Raw genomic sequence first — 15,855 nt, 5'->3', positions numbered from 1 at the left:
ATACACTCTTTTTTGTTATGCGGTGGTTTCTGTAGGGCCTAATTTTTCAATTTCTCGAAGCCTTTCTCTATAATTTGGTTTTCTTTTTTTAAAATACAAACAATAATAATGCACTCTCTATTGACGTATTTTTAAAACTCTTGATCTCATAATCTGTAAGAGATGAGGTAATGGTCTTCTAAAATACATGCAATCTCCCGACCTATTCACTTTGTAGTCTTGTTTGTTTGTTTTATATCGAAACTCTGTATTAACGTCGGTTAAATTTAACACCTCTAATTTATATTTGAACACTATTTATTCCTTGCATTCTAGATTATGGACTCTGATACAATAAAACCCAAATTAATAATTTTTAACGATGATGATAATGACAAAGAAAATGATATAAGTAATGATATAATATCATTCCCTCAACTTCCCATAATTAAAGATGTAACTTTAGATGAAACGATAGGACAAGGTGCATTTGGTTGTGTGGCAAGTGCTCACTCTACAAAAAGACCATCGATAATGTTTGCTATAAAATTTATTCATTTACCTACCATTGAGACTCAAGGTTTACAAAAGAGTGATACGTTCAACGAAATTAAATTACATATGAAATGTTCCAAACATCCAAACATCTTGCAACTGATAGATTGCCGGATGGAAGATCAATTCGTTTGTATTTTTTTGGAATTGGCTAGTGGTGGTGATCTTTTCGATAAAATTGAACCAGATGTTGGTGTAGATACAGAAATTGCACAATTTTATTTTAAACAATTGGTAAATGCCATTTTCTATTTACATGATGAATGTGGAATCGCACATAGAGATATCAAACCTGAAAATATCTTATTAGATAAAGATGGGAATTTGAAATTGGCAGATTTTGGATTGGCTTCAAGATTTAGAAGAAAGGACGGTACAAAGAAAGTCTCAAAGGATAAGAGAGGTTCGTACCCATATATGGCTCCTGAGATTTTAAGTTCAGATCTACCTTTATATTATGCAGACGTTACAGATGTGTGGTCCATTGGGATACTCGTATTTGTTCTATTGACAGGGGAAATTCCCTGGGAAATACCTACAAGAGAAGATAATAATTTTGTCAATTTTATTAGGAATAAAGGTAATTTAAACTTAGGACCATGGGCTAAAATTGAATTTAGTCATTTAAATTTGTTAAGAAAACTTTTACAACCACTACCTGAACAAAGAGTTACGATTAATCAATTGAAATTACATCCTTGGTATAATAAAAAAATTATTTTTGCAAATTCTTTAGGATTATGTAATAATCCAGGTTTATTGGCTCAAAAATTATATTCGAATCTAAAAGTTTCTTTAACTGATGAGAGTTATGATTTATTTACACAAAATGTACCCAATCATGATAATAATAATGTGTCAAACTTTGCTTCTACTCAACCATTAAATACAGATATGGTTAATATAAAACATGATTCCCTCACAGAAGATAATATCTTACCAAATACTCAAATTACTGCATTTTCACAGTACATTCCAAGAACAAGCATATTTAGTATGGATTCTCAATTGGCCACTAATGATGACGATGATCGAATTACTAAATTGGAAAAATGGAAGAATTATATAAATCAAGATATTGCGATGTTACAATTTAATCCACATTCGAACATGGAACGATATAGAAGCTCTAAGTTTAATCCAATTAAATTAGACAAATTTTATAGTATTGTTGACATGTATTTACTTGTCTCTACATTGCAAAAAGCTTTTAACGTTAGAAATATTGTTACTAAATCAAATATCGTAGATACATTTGCAACTTTAGTAGATGAGTATGGTATGGATAATGTTTTCCCTCTAAATATTACTATTAAGACTAAAGATAGAATGAAGAGTAAATTGTGTGGGTCTATTAATATAACTCAGATAGATAGTGATTTGAAATGTTTAAATTTTCAAAGAAAATCTGGTGATCCTTTAGAGTGGAGAAGATTATTCAAAGATATTACATTATACTGTAGAGATCTGATTTTTATGCCAAATAATGACTAATTAGAACTAAATAATAAAATTGAAAATGTATAAATTTATAATATATACAGTTTAAAAAGTTCTTATTCAATTGGATATATAATTTAAATTACTGATTGTTCGACTACATTAAACTAAGGATCGCTCAAACTTTGGTGTTCTAATTTCATTAAAAAATCTAACATTTCAACCCTCATATTTCTTCTTTCATTTGGGGATAAAGTTGCTAGATCTGTAGAAGAAATCGATCTCATTTTGTTCACCAATCTACGAGCCTTCTTGGATGAGAAATCATCTTGTAAAGATGTGAACGGGGAACTCCTAGAGTTTCCTTGATGAGAGTGATCTGACATTATTAAATCGTAACCAAATGAGTCTGTCATTGTTGGGTGCCTAATGATAGGCTTTGGACTAACAGATCTTCTAAACGTTTTCGGTATATTAACGTTTATAACTGTACTTTTATTAGCATAACGTAGACTTTTCTTTCTCGGACTTACTTTAGCTGATTGTGTATTCATAGTATTCATCCTTCTTGAATTAAAAATAGGAATTTTGATGCCTTTTGGTTCTTTATCAGAATATTCTACTCCCTCCGCAGAACAAATTTGCTTATCTTTAGACGGAATTAGCTTTGTCGTTGTATTTAGTACAGCATTGTTTTCATATGAATATTCCACATCACCATCATAATTTTTTGATTTTTCTACCTGCTGTTTAAAACTTGGGGATTTTTTGATATTTTCAATTTTCACCTCCTTCACAGAACCAGTTGAGGTTGGCTGATTAAGCAGAACACTTAAGGTTTCCATTTCCTTCAAAAAATTGTCATCTCCATCTGGAATCACCGGTTCAAAGTCTTCACTTAAATTATCTATTCTTTTTGAACACCCTATTGCCATTGAAGGTTTAGATACTCCTTTTGTTGATATGTTCACTTTTTCTACAAGATCTGATTTTGTATTATCAAGATTAGCATTGCAGCCATCAATCTTCCCATCACCAGCAATATTGGTCACAACATCTGGTGATATAATTATATGCGAGTTGTCATGTTTAGCAGTGAAACAGGCCTCATATTTACTAACGTTTTCGTGATACCCTTTACCAGATGTGGTAGGGCTTTTCTCATTGTCCCCAGTTATCGAGGTAACAGATTCTATAGCAACTTTACTCCCAAACTCACCAATAGAACTTCCGTCCTTTTTTTCAATTTGTACTTGAGTAATATTAATATTCTTATTATCATTCTTATTACTGTCATCAAACTTTTCATCATTGATGTCGTTACCTTTAATTTTACCAACTATTTGAGTATTTGTAACCCTTCCTTCTTCCCACCCTTCAGTAATGGCATGAGTAGTACGTTCTAAATATCCATTTACCACTCTAAAATTATCTGGCTGAACGTTTGGAACATTATATATATTCTCTAAAGTCCTATTGATGTTCGGTTTCAATAAAATGTCGGGCGTATTTAGTATAGCGGTTTCTTTAACTTGAATAATATTTTCCTGGCTTTTCGTATCAAATATTGGTTCATTTTCACTGCAAACAATGTTCTCCTTTCTCTTCTGAGAAAGTTGGGTGCTCTTTGCCAAATTAACTTGGGAAAGATTTTTATTATTTTCAAGACTGTTTAAGTCAATGTCTAGTAACATTGAAGGGTTGTTATCACATAAATTGATTCCTGTTGTGGCAATACGTTTCACTTCGACACCTTCTACAAACTCTGGTAGAGATGACCCTGCATCAGAAGAAGTCACCTTCATTATATCTGGTTTGTGTTGTGCTATTGTCTCAGTTGAATAACCTCTTGGAATATCAATACCGGACTCCGTATGAGACACATCCTGCGCGAGGTTTGAAGATTTTGCTTTAGGTGAATTATTTAGACCCTTTAGAGTTAGAGTCGAACTGACGTCCGATACTATTCCATTATCATTAGCTGGTATCCTAATATTCGACTTATAAAAGACTAAAATATCATCCATTCGTTCAATTTCAACATCTCTTCCATATTTTGCTTTTCTATCGGATAATTTTGATAAGAAATATTGTACACCTTCAATAACTTGGGCGGCTGGTTCTTTTGGTAACATATCTAAATATAGATTGATAAAATTAATAACTGCGGAATCGTCATCGTTGAACAAAACAAGTTCAACCACCTTATGGAATATATCTTCAATCATTTGCTTGTCTACTGAAATTAATCTGGTTGGGGCATCTATAAAGGATAAAAATATTTCCTTGATACAAGACATAATTAGAAGCTTATCATTTTCCTCAATAATGAAATACAATAATAACAGTAATGGTGTATCCGTTCTGATTCTGAATTCATTTTTAATAACTGCCAATAGATCTTTCTTAAACCTATAAGACTTAGATGCCAGTTTAACTAATATTTTATCTTCTAATATTTTGTGATTAAAAACATTATTTCCAGAAAGAAAATCTTCTACAACAGTAACATTATCATTCGAAAGTAAAATATACATGACATTGTTGGCAAGAGGGAGCATCTGATATTTATAACATGCTTTTAATATTTCTATTGCCAGACTTTTTCGTTCTCCTGATAAAGGACCGCTGAATTTAACAAAATCGAGAATTGTAGGACTACCTCTACTAAGGAATATCTGTGGAATTTTGATTATGAACTTTTTCATTAGATTTATTTGTTTCAATTTAGGATAACTATGAAGGTTCTTGATAAGTTTCTTTTCAAGACCTTTGGAAAGAACTTCCGTAAAAAATGGCATTTCAAAGAATAGAGAGTTATTAATCAATTGAGGATTATCATTGACCAATATTTTTATTTTACTCATATCTCCGTTCTTTTCCATGATTGGTGCAATGTAATAAAAAATATTTGATTCTCTCTTAATCAAGTCTTGCAATATATTAAATATATAGCTATTCAGTCCCATTCCTTTATGGACGTAGTAATTCATAGTAAATTTAATAATTTGATTCAAACTCCAACTTTCCATTCGTAAAATATTTAAAAAATTGTAATTCCCTACTAATAAATCGTACCGTTCTTCAAATATAATGAAATAAAATTTCTCAAGTAACTGGGAGTTAGGAAACATCGCCATGATCTTTAGAATCATATATACTTGGGTTAAGGTCAATTCTGACGTTGGTGATAATCGTCCCAGGATTTGGTGAATATAACTTTGTAAACTATCATTCTCAATGTTTAAGAATGCATGTATCACCAAATAAACATTTTTGCTTGTTGAAAATGTCTTAAACATCTCTTTGAAGAGTAGCTCCAATATGAGGTTTTTTCTATCGAAAGGGTAAACGTGTTCTAGTTGTAACAAAAAAATTGTGAGATAATCTGACGAGGTGTCATAGAATAAAACATCAGAAAAAATGGAAACTAAGGCAGTTGGAAGAAAGATAAAATCCAATGGGTTCAGCAATGAATCTGCATTTTGTGAATAGTATGTTATTAAAATTTGAGATAGCTCACGAAATAATGAAATATCGAAGAGTATCATAGGGAAATCAACAGAGTCATTTTCATTATCATTTGTATCAGAAAATTTAATTAGTCGTTCAACATTTTCTTTTAATGAATTGGAAAACTCATAAATAATATCTTGCGAGCATGGCGTATCAATACAAGAAATATCTGATAATGAAATACCAGATATCGTTAACATCATCTCAGAACCGGATAGATCAGAGTCTTTATCGTTACATGATGTGTTTATCGCACGATCTAGTTTACAATCCATATCAAATAACCTGAACATTGATTTTACAACAGCAATGCACAAACGCTTATTCGAAGAGTTGAATAATTTCAAATAAATTTCTTGTAGCGTCTTGAACCATTTGGAAAAATGGGTACCCTTGCTAAATTTTAAATTATACGACAATCTTGAAGTAGCAAACGACATCATATTCAACAAAAATAATAAACCTTGTGTCGATGATTTATCTAATTGGGTTGTCAGTGCCATATCAAACGGTACTTGAAGTAATTTGTTTATGGATTTTATTTCTTTATGAGAAACAGTATCATACCATAATCTCGAATAAATGCTGTGTATTATTACGCGCCATACTTTGAGAGCATGTAATCTATTGACCGAATCTGAATTTTTGAAACATTTTCTATTTAAATCAATCCACTCACTAGCAACTTTATTCAATGGGTCTAACAAATAACCTACATTATCTCTGTTATATAATAAACCAACAGTAGCTAACCATATGTCATTCGCCACTTTGAAGTTTCCATGAGTTGATAGGATGTTAATATGATTTCTTAGAATTGCTCCCAAAGTAAGATTCTGACCGGCAGGTACTTTCATTAAGGCTTGTAACGGTTCAATAAATTTCTTTGGGACAACCATAGATATATCTTTCAGTTCAATGCACAAATATACTTGAGTGTGGTTAAAATTTAGTTCACGATATACGTTTAACAAGTCCAACAAGATAGATATAGCACAATCCGTTATTGTCCATCCATGTTCTATGTTATGAAGAAGCAGACGTGGAATTACTTCACCAGGCAACCATACCATAATATCCTTTAACATGGCATACCTATATTTCCTTAACAGACATTTAATTAAGCTCAATTTCTCCACAACTAAACTCATACTTTTCAGTTCTCGTATTTTTACTATGACACCAACAATATGTTCTGTTTGTTTTGGACCTAAATGCTTTTCCCCAAAGAGTTCATCTTTTAAAAAATTTATGTATGCAATAATAAGTTGTTTGGAGCACTGTTGATTTTCCAAGGCCTCAATAGACGCTTTATAGACGAGGCTAATTCTTTCCAAAATATGTGGGTTATTTGGTAAGGAGTGTACTAATATTGCATTTGAAAGAATAAAACTAAGAACTTTAACAATTTGAATATAAGTTCTTATACTAAAAGCATCTTTATTTTCAGAAACCGTAATTATTTCCGGTTGTAAATCTACTAGATCACTGATGGATACATCAATAATCTTTGGGAGAACACTTCTGATAAAGTTTAGTTTGAGTAGGTCAGTATTACTATGAAGTGTATTGTTACTACCTATAGCATATTTATTATTGTCCGGCAATATATTATTAAATGTGGCATAAATTTCAAATTTCTTTCCAACATCATTTTCCAACTTTATCAAACCACTGTTTATTATATTTTTAAATTCTATAATACTATCTTTATTAGTGAGTTGATGTACTTCTCCACTAGACCAATATTCACCATGTGCTAAAATACGTCCCTGAACAAATAATGTTTTCTCAGGAGTTCCATCGTTTTGCAGATCAGGAATTAATAGAGTATTTGTTATTTGTTTATCATTTTTATTTCTTAGAATTGATTTATTAGGTTTTTTTGAAGAACTTTGAATAGGTGATGATTTTATTTTATCTAGTATGGTATCTAGCTCTTCAATATTATTTGAGAATGCAACAGATTTTCGAATTGGCGAAGATTGAATAAGATCAGATTCCATTATATCACCTACTGACAATCCAATTGATGAAACTTCATCAGAAATGTCTGATTGTTTAGACAATGGTACCTTCCTATTTTTAATAGTTTTATTATTATTAATTATATTATTATCAGTTCTGATCGATCTCTTACGTCTTTTTGGAGTTGGAGATGTCTCATTTTCCGATCGTATTGGAATGTGTAATCCAACAGGCAAAATTGGTGATTTACCTTGTACATCCGATGTATTCGTATCCATCGTATATTGTTTAGTATTTAATAACCAAGGAACGGTGTTACCTGGTGTTGGGGATCCATTTTTCTTATTGGTTGAAATTTGCGATAATTTCTTGTCCAATGCATCCAACGCTCTTTTATTTTTTTTAATGGGCTGAGTGATCTGTATAGTATTTGATTTTGAAGATCGTAATATTCGCCTTTCTGCAGGTAGGGGTAATTTAGTAACTCTTTTAGGCATAACTACGTCTATAAATATGTGATTGGTGCACTTGTCGGCCCTTAAAACGTTAGAAGAAGTTATGTTTATTAAGTTAAACTAAAAGACGAAAAACAATATAAATAGTAACTGATTTATCTTAAATATGTGAATATAAGTTCAGTCTTAAAAGTTTTACATAACTATTTTTGTTACGGATTATGTCCCATAGTCATCGATCGTTGAAACAATAAATTAAATTTTGATCTCTTCCTGTTCATCTGCTGGTTTAGCACAGCTCTCCATCTCACACCTAGTAGGCTTCAGGAAAAAAAAACTGCCAAATGAAAAACGAATAGGCGCACAAATTTTAAATTTAATTACTTTACCTAACGCGTCACGTTAATTAATTAATTTTTGTGTGATATACCAAAAGGGAAAAATTAATGAGAGAGGGCATCTCAGGAGAAAGGCAACCCGGTGAAGGATGATGCTTTCACAACAAACGTAATGATTCAGCTTCCGATGTGCCAAAGGGCAAAAAAGGCAACGGTTTACATATTTTAAGGTTGATGATAATGGCTTCATAATTATCGGCAATTGTTAGCAGTTATTCTCAGTCCGTTTTATGGGTTCCACTTAGTCTTTACCGTGGAAGTTAGTATCCTGCTAAAGGAAGTTTATGATTAGTATTGATAATAGAGCACAGATCAGATACTTATGTTATGACCAATCCAATAGAGAATAGAAATGGGAAAAAACATTGTAATTTGAAGGTCGTCCTTCTAGGTGATTCTTCTGTAGGGAAATCTTCCTTACTGATGAGGTATATTGTTGGTAAATTTCAAACGAGTAATGCTACTATTGGTGCAGCATTTATGACTAAGAATATTCAACTCGATGATGAAAAAGATGTGACATTAGAGATATGGGATACTGCTGGACAAGAACGATATAGATCCTTGACCCCAATGTATTATAGAGGTACAGATGTTGCCATTATAGTATACGATGTGACGAGCCCCATAAGTTTATCACATGCGGAAAATTGGATTGATGAATTGAATTCTTACATAGATACAGACAGAAAACTATCATCGTTAAGGATAATCCTTGCTGCAAATAAAGCTGATTTGTTAGATGAATATCAACAACCTGAAGAATTAAAGGAAAGTCGAAGTGATAAGTTCTTTGTGGTTAGCGCAAAAACTGGAGATGGTATCTACGAGTTATTTGATGGTGCGATTAGTGATCTGCCAGAAGAAATGTTTATAAAACAAAGCGAAACAGTCGATAATAAAATCATTCCAATAGACAAAAAGTTTTACGATATCGATATAAGTTCTTGTAATTGTTAAACTGAAAATAACATATTTCTTTCCATCGTGATAGTTGTATAAAATAATATATATGAATACATATGTAACCATTCAATGAATTCACAATTCACCTGGGACAGGGAACGAGCCAGCCCAATCATATATTTCTTTACTCAAATTTTGTACCTCTGGAGATTCCTTACACAAGGTCGTGAAATTATTCAATCTTGATCTATGATCTTTATTATCTGGACTCTCGTTAGCCCTCAATTGTTTAGCTAAAGTAACTGCTTGACCAATATAATCAGCAACTCTTTCAAAATCTTCATCAGTAAAACCTCTAGTGGTCATAGCTGGTGTACCTACTCTTAAACCAGATGGGAACATTGCAGATTTATCACTTGGAATTGTATTCTTGTTGGCAGCAATGTTAACCTCTTGCAACAAAGTTTCTAAACGAGCACCATCAATACCTGTCTCTCTTAGATCAATTAAGATCAAATGATTATCGGTACCTCCAGAGACCATCTGGAATCCATTCTTTTCTAATGCCTTAGCAAAACTTTTTGAATTGGATACGATTTGTTTTTGATATTTAATAAATTCTGGTGTTGTTGCTTGTTTCAAAGCTACAGAAAGTGCAGAGATAGTATGATTATGTGGACCACCTTGATGACCTGGGAATACAGAGAAATTGATTTTCTTATCCAAATCGTACATGACTTCTTTACCCTTAACGACCTTCTTAACACCTTTTCTATAAAAGATCATTGCACCTCTTGGACCTCTTAAAGATTTATGGGTCGTAGTGGTAACAATATCTGAATGATCAAATGGAGATGGAATAATACCTGCTGCGACAAGACCAGAAATATGAGCCATATCACTCATCAAGTAAGCACCGCAATCTTTGGAAATTTCTGCAAATCTCTCATAATCGATTAATCTTGAGTAAGCAGAAGTACCAGCAACGATAACTTTTGGTCTAAATAATTTAGAGGTTAAAGATAATTGATCATAATCAATTAATCCAGTCTCTAAATCCAATCTATAAGGCATACTTTGGAAATATTTAGAGATGAAAGAAATTGGCGTACCTGAGTTTAATCTATAACCATGAGACAAATGACCACCATGAGGTAAATCTAATCCCATTAATCTGTCTCCAACGTTCATAATGGCAGAATAAGTATAAAGGTTAGCTGGTGCACCACTTAATGGTTGAACATTAACTCCCCATTTGGCAGGATCTAATTTATATAAATCCAAAGCACGTTTCTGACATAAGGATTCCATTTGATCAATAAATTGATTACCACCATAATAACGAGCTCCAGGATAACCTTCAGAGTATTTATTTTGAAATTCCGAACCTAATAAATCCATTACAGATTTGGAAGTAAAATTTTCAGATGGAATTAAGGTAATTGAATGTTTTTGTCTTTGTTTTTCATTAGTTAATATTTCATGCATTTCTGGATCAATATCTTGAACATGTTTAGATATCAAAATTTGATCTGCAGTTGGTGTGGCTTTAGTTGCGAGACCATTTCTTAGAGATCTAGCAATTGCTAGTCTTGAAGATGGCACAGGCGCAGTTCTGACAATTTTAGTAAACATAACTTATTGCTGTGGCCTCTTTTTTAGTTTCTTTCTTTCTCTCTTCTGTGGAGTCCTAATAAGAATGCTAATATTTTTGCTAAAAAAATAAAATAGTTATTTAACGACAGCCCTTTATATAAGTCATATAAGATATATCTAATAATGTTAAAAAAAAGGAAAGATATAACTTTAATATTTCAAGAGAAACAATAACAATCGATTGTTATCTCTGTACCACAAATCTTTTCTTGATCTCTCCAAACACTGATACGACATTGATATCGATTAATTGAGTCAATTAAAAGTTCAACTAAGAACAATAAGGTCAACACTCTTCTCATCAATCAATCACTCTCTTCCCTTTCCTCATCCACCTATATTCGATATGTTCAACCGGTTTTCTTGTGCACAAGTGTGTTTTTCCAGCCTGTGAAGAAATGATGCCTCACTGCGGAAATAGATCGCCGCACCTACCGATGATACCTTGTGGTCTGTCATTTCTCTCTGTCGCTGTTTTCAAAAATTTGACTCTGTTTCTGTTGTATTAGGGTTTTCATTAGGGTTAACAGCTGTTGGAATGAGACATTCCGATCGTGATTCGGATTTATTTTTTTAGATTTTATTTTTTCTCGATTGGCTAGGAATTTTGTTATTTTTTGGTAAGAGCATATTACGGACAAGGGACATAACTGGTTTAAGAATAGACAGTTAGTGTAATACATATGTGGTAATAGGTATTGGATATATACGATTGATTAGGAGTGTATCACTAACTAAAACAAGTTTATCTGAAACACAAATTAAAATATGGGTGTTGTAGTTAGATTTCTTTCGTTCTCTGCTGTGACAGGTGCCATTGCTACATCATACTATATGTATTTTGTTAGGGAAAATGGCTATTTTTATAACAAATCCATGTTGAAACAAATTAATGATAAAGTTCAAGACGTTGTGGAACAGAGAGGTAACGTAGAGACTGTATTTCAAGAAAGAATTGAAATGTTGAAGGATAAGACCGCAAGAGATCTCAATATTAGATCACAAAGTGAAATGTTTAAAGATTTATGGAATCAACAGATTAGAGATACTGTTTCATGGATATATTCATGGGGGAGGTGATATAGAAAACAAAATTATATATACATATATATGATAGTACAACTTCATGTCACATATACTTGTTCATAAATACATAAATATTCTTTTAATACGATGATACTAATATTATTATACTTACTTTTCATACATATATTCATATTTTATATTCGTTATATTGAGAAATACAGGTAATGAATTTTTTGGTTATTCGCGCTGTTTCTTTTGGCTGTAGTACTTCATACTGAAAAATTTAATAAAAATAATAGATTCAAACATAATTTCTTCAGTAATTGTAATATTTGAATTAAAATTGAGATCGATGAGGTCAGCCGTTATAAACTAGGACTGAAAACAGATACACACATTATTTTCAATATAGCAGGATGAGTATTGAAGAAAAACCAGATTCTCTTATCAATTACAATGATGCTATCTCATATTGGACGAGTACACCTGCCACAGTAAATGGTGTATTAGGTGGTTATGGTGAAGAAACCGTGGTACCTACAATGGACGTCTTAGGGTCTCAGCATTTCTTAAGAAAATTGAAATCAAGAATGGTGCCTGCCTCAAACGATTACAAGAAATATGGTGCTGATATTGGTGCTGGGATCGGTAGAGTCACTAAGAATATGTTGTCTAAACAATGTGATATTGTAGACCTGGTGGAACCTGTAGAGCCCTTCTGCAAGCAGATGGAAGTCGAATTGGCTGATTTAAAGACACAAGGTAAAATTGGAGAGATATACCCAATTGGGATGCAGGATTGGACCCCCGAAGAAGGTAAATATTGGCTGATTTGGTGTCAATGGTGTGTTGGTCATTTACCAGATGATAAATTGATAGAATTTTTCAAAAGATGCATAAAGGGCTTACAACCAAACGGCACTATCATTGTCAAAGAGAATAATACTCCATCAAACGAAGACGATTTTGATTCTACAGATTCAAGTGTTACAAGATGTGATTCTAAGTTTAAAGAATTGTTTGAAAAGAGTGGATTGAAATTGATCGCTACAGATAGACAAATGGGTCTACCCAAAGAACTATATCCTGTGAGGATGTATGCATTAAAACCTCAAGTACCACAATGATTTAAAGATGTAATCCTTATGTACATACATTATTATAATAATTATTAAATATATCGTATACGTCACGTGCTAGAAAGCCACTTAGAAGCGTGAATTGTCAAAATTTTCTATATTGAATTGAAATGGTTTCGCTTTCCTCAGATTGAGCCGTGGGATTTTTGTATTTACCTAGAGGGCGAGATCAAAATCAATTTGGCAAACGACGTGTAAAATACTATATTACTATATTGTTATTATTATATACTGATATATTGTTATGAGTACTGAACATTTTGCGGTTTTTGGGCGATGGAAAAAGAAAGAAACTTTGATTCTAAAGAAAACAGATTAATATTTTCGTTGTTAACAAAGTAGAAGAGATTAAACTTAAAGGGAAACCACAATAAGAACCTCCAAGGATTTATTTCAGTTAACTTTGCTTCTTTATTGAACTATAAGGACATTTGAATTTGAAGAAAACTATTCTTTCACAAACCCAATTTAAATATTATTAAAAGAACAAGGGCAAAACTATCCACTTCCTTTGTTTAAAAAGCAAAAATAAAGTTAAGTAAAGAACATATTTAAAGATCAATACCCGATCAATCTACAATTTTAATTATGTCCGGTGATAGTCTCAGTGCTTCACTAGGAGATATATCTTTATCTGGTGACGAAGAAACCTTTACCTATAAACCTATTAAAGATGATCAAAGTAATAAGACATCGAATAACATAAACACAGAAAATCAAAGAACTTTATTAGATGCACCAGAGATTCAAAAAGTTATGAATTCCGATATTGCAATTAATGCTCTATTGACAAGATTAAAACAATCATTATTGACATGCGAAGAATTCACGAAATTTCTGCGTAAAAAATATTTATTCGAAGAAGAACATACAGAAGAGTTATCAAAACAATATAAACATTTCTTCACAACTACAAATGGTGTGTCCTCTTTGAGAAAAATGATTCATGAAATCCTGGAGTTTGATGGGAAACTTGCTAAGGTGAAACAGAGTTATTTAACTGCATTACAGAAAATGTATGATGAAATAAGTGCTCTATTGTTAACTATTACAAAAATGAGAAAAAGTGTAAAGGAAAATAGTAGACGTCTAGAAAAAGACGTTGTGGATGCTATCCATGCTGCTGAAAAGGCACAAAGTCGTTATATCTCTCTTTGTCAGGATTATGAAAAGGTAAGAATGGCGGATCCTTCAAAGACAAAACTAACTTTAAGAGGTTCTAGAACAACAAAAGAACAAGAAGAAGATTTGTTACGAAAGATAGATAGCGCCGATCTAGAATACAAACAACGTGTTGACCATTCAGATTCCTTAAGACATAATTTCTTAACTAGAGAAAGACCAAGAATCGTACAGCAATTAAAGGATCTAATATTGGAACTAGACACTGCAATGGCTATTCAACTACAAAAATATACTATTTGGACCGAAAACTTAATTCTTAATAGTGGTGTAACAGTGAGTCCATTTGATAAACCACATAATTCTATGAAAGGTATTGCTAATTCAGTTAAAAATGAACAAGATCTTTACAATTTCTTAAATAAATATAATTCTTCCAGCAAAAGTGGGTTATTATTAAACAAAAATTTAATACCTGTCGAGTATAAAAAACATCCATCGATGATGAAACGTAGGAATAGCGTTAATAAAGCCCCACCAAAATTTGCCGTTGACCCAGCAAGAAATTCAATTCCAAAGAGAATTCTTTCGACACATAATGAATCACCATTCCAACATAGCCCATCTACTAATTTTGGAACACCTATAATTGCATCCAGCTCTTCTAGTAAATATACAACTGCAACACCTATGGGGACTTCTCAATTATCAAGTACAAAGTCAAGATCATTTGTTCCATTGAATCAACCTCAACAGCCGCGTAAATCTATAGATACATTTAATAATAATGATAAACAAACAAACATTGTAAACAGCAACATGACTGGTGGCAAGAGCGGTAACTTCCCCTCGTTAGATCCAGGTAAAGGTGATACAAGAATGCCAAGTATATCTAACACATTAGCATCAGTAGATACAGCGGACTCTGATAGACCAGTATCCTATGTACAGACAGATGGAAGAATGCCAGCTGGTGTTCAAAATAATTTCAAAACTTTCGGTGTACCTTTAGAAAATTTAATTGAATATGAACAAGATATGGTACCAGCTATTGTTCGTCAATGCATATTCGTAATTGATAAATATGGTTTACAATTAGAGGGTATTTATAGAAAATCTGCCAATGTATTGGATGTTAGTAAATTAAAAGAGGAGATTGATAAGGATCCTTCAAATATATCCATGATTCTTCCAGGAAATAACCATTCGGATTCTGATATATATTTGGTTGGATCATTATTAAAATCATTTTTCTCTTTGTTACCAGATCCTCTGGTGCCCAGTGTCATAGGACCAGAACTAAAAACATGTATATCCATAGAGGATCCCAAAACAAGAAAGAACTATATGCATAACTTGTTATATAAGTTACCTGATGCCCAATATTGGACATTACGTTCTTTGTTATTTCATCTGAAAAGAGTTATTGCTAATGAAGAATCTAATAGAATGAACCAAAAGGCAGTATGTATTATATGGGGTCCAACTGTTGTACCTATCAACGAAGAAGAACCCAACGACGTAAACTATCAAATTGCTTCGATGGAGGTATTGTTAGATGTTGCGGATCAGGCATTTGAACCAGAATAATTAATTATCTGAACTCTTAGGTAATTAAATTAAATAAATAAATAAAAGGCTATCGTATGACTTCTAAAGGTTATAGAATGGAAACTTATATACGTAATAGTTAAT

At 32.2% G+C, this 15,855-nt stretch overlaps 7 protein-coding genes across 7 annotated transcripts; 5 read left to right on the top strand and 2 right to left on the bottom strand.

Annotated features, from left to right (window-relative positions):
- Positions 1-318: 318 nt before the first annotated feature.
- On the top strand, positions 319-2,028 carry CHK1 (serine/threonine protein kinase CHK1; the record flags this gene model as incomplete). The annotated part of the gene is made up of 1 exon (XM_041550456.1): positions 319-2,028. The coding sequence occupies one exon, from the start codon at positions 319-321 to the stop codon at positions 2,026-2,028; it is 1,710 nt and encodes a 569-aa protein (XP_041406390.1).
- A 113-nt stretch (positions 2,029-2,141) lies between these two features.
- RIF1 (DNA-binding protein RIF1) lies at positions 2,142-7,955 on the bottom strand (the record flags this gene model as incomplete). The annotated part of the gene is made up of 1 exon (XM_041550455.1): positions 2,142-7,955. One exon carries the CDS (start codon positions 7,953-7,955, stop codon positions 2,142-2,144), a length of 5,814 nt encoding a protein of 1,937 aa, XP_041406389.1.
- A 683-nt stretch (positions 7,956-8,638) lies between these two features.
- On the top strand, positions 8,639-9,271 carry YPT10 (Rab family GTPase YPT10; the record flags this gene model as incomplete). Its single annotated transcript, XM_041550454.1, has 1 exon — positions 8,639-9,271. The coding sequence occupies one exon, from the start codon at positions 8,639-8,641 to the stop codon at positions 9,269-9,271; it is 633 nt and encodes a 210-aa protein (XP_041406388.1).
- An 81-nt stretch (positions 9,272-9,352) lies between these two features.
- Positions 9,353-10,852, bottom strand: SHM1 (glycine hydroxymethyltransferase SHM1; the record flags this gene model as incomplete). Its single annotated transcript, XM_041550453.1, has 1 exon — positions 9,353-10,852. The coding sequence occupies one exon, from the start codon at positions 10,850-10,852 to the stop codon at positions 9,353-9,355; it is 1,500 nt and encodes a 499-aa protein (XP_041406387.1).
- Positions 10,853-11,641: 789 nt separating this feature from the next.
- MIC12 (Mic12p) lies at positions 11,642-11,953 on the top strand (the record flags this gene model as incomplete). Its single annotated transcript, XM_041550452.1, has 1 exon — positions 11,642-11,953. One exon carries the CDS (start codon positions 11,642-11,644, stop codon positions 11,951-11,953), a length of 312 nt encoding a protein of 103 aa, XP_041406386.1.
- Positions 11,954-12,315: 362 nt separating this feature from the next.
- On the top strand, positions 12,316-13,026 carry TAE1 (N-terminal protein methyltransferase; the record flags this gene model as incomplete). Its single annotated transcript, XM_041550451.1, has 1 exon — positions 12,316-13,026. One exon carries the CDS (start codon positions 12,316-12,318, stop codon positions 13,024-13,026), a length of 711 nt encoding a protein of 236 aa, XP_041406385.1.
- Positions 13,027-13,626: 600 nt separating this feature from the next.
- RGD1 (GTPase-activating protein RGD1) lies at positions 13,627-15,750 on the top strand (the record flags this gene model as incomplete). The annotated part of the gene is made up of 1 exon (XM_041550450.1): positions 13,627-15,750. The coding sequence occupies one exon, from the start codon at positions 13,627-13,629 to the stop codon at positions 15,748-15,750; it is 2,124 nt and encodes a 707-aa protein (XP_041406384.1).
- Positions 15,751-15,855: the final 105 nt, after the last annotated feature.

This window comes from Maudiozyma barnettii (genome assembly GCF_903064755.1).
Source record: "Maudiozyma barnettii strain CLIB 1767 genome assembly, contig: KABA2_04, whole genome shotgun sequence".
NCBI classification, from domain to species: domain Eukaryota; kingdom Fungi; phylum Ascomycota; class Saccharomycetes; order Saccharomycetales; family Saccharomycetaceae; genus Maudiozyma; species Maudiozyma barnettii.
This window is presented reverse-complemented; position numbering and strand designations above follow the sequence as displayed.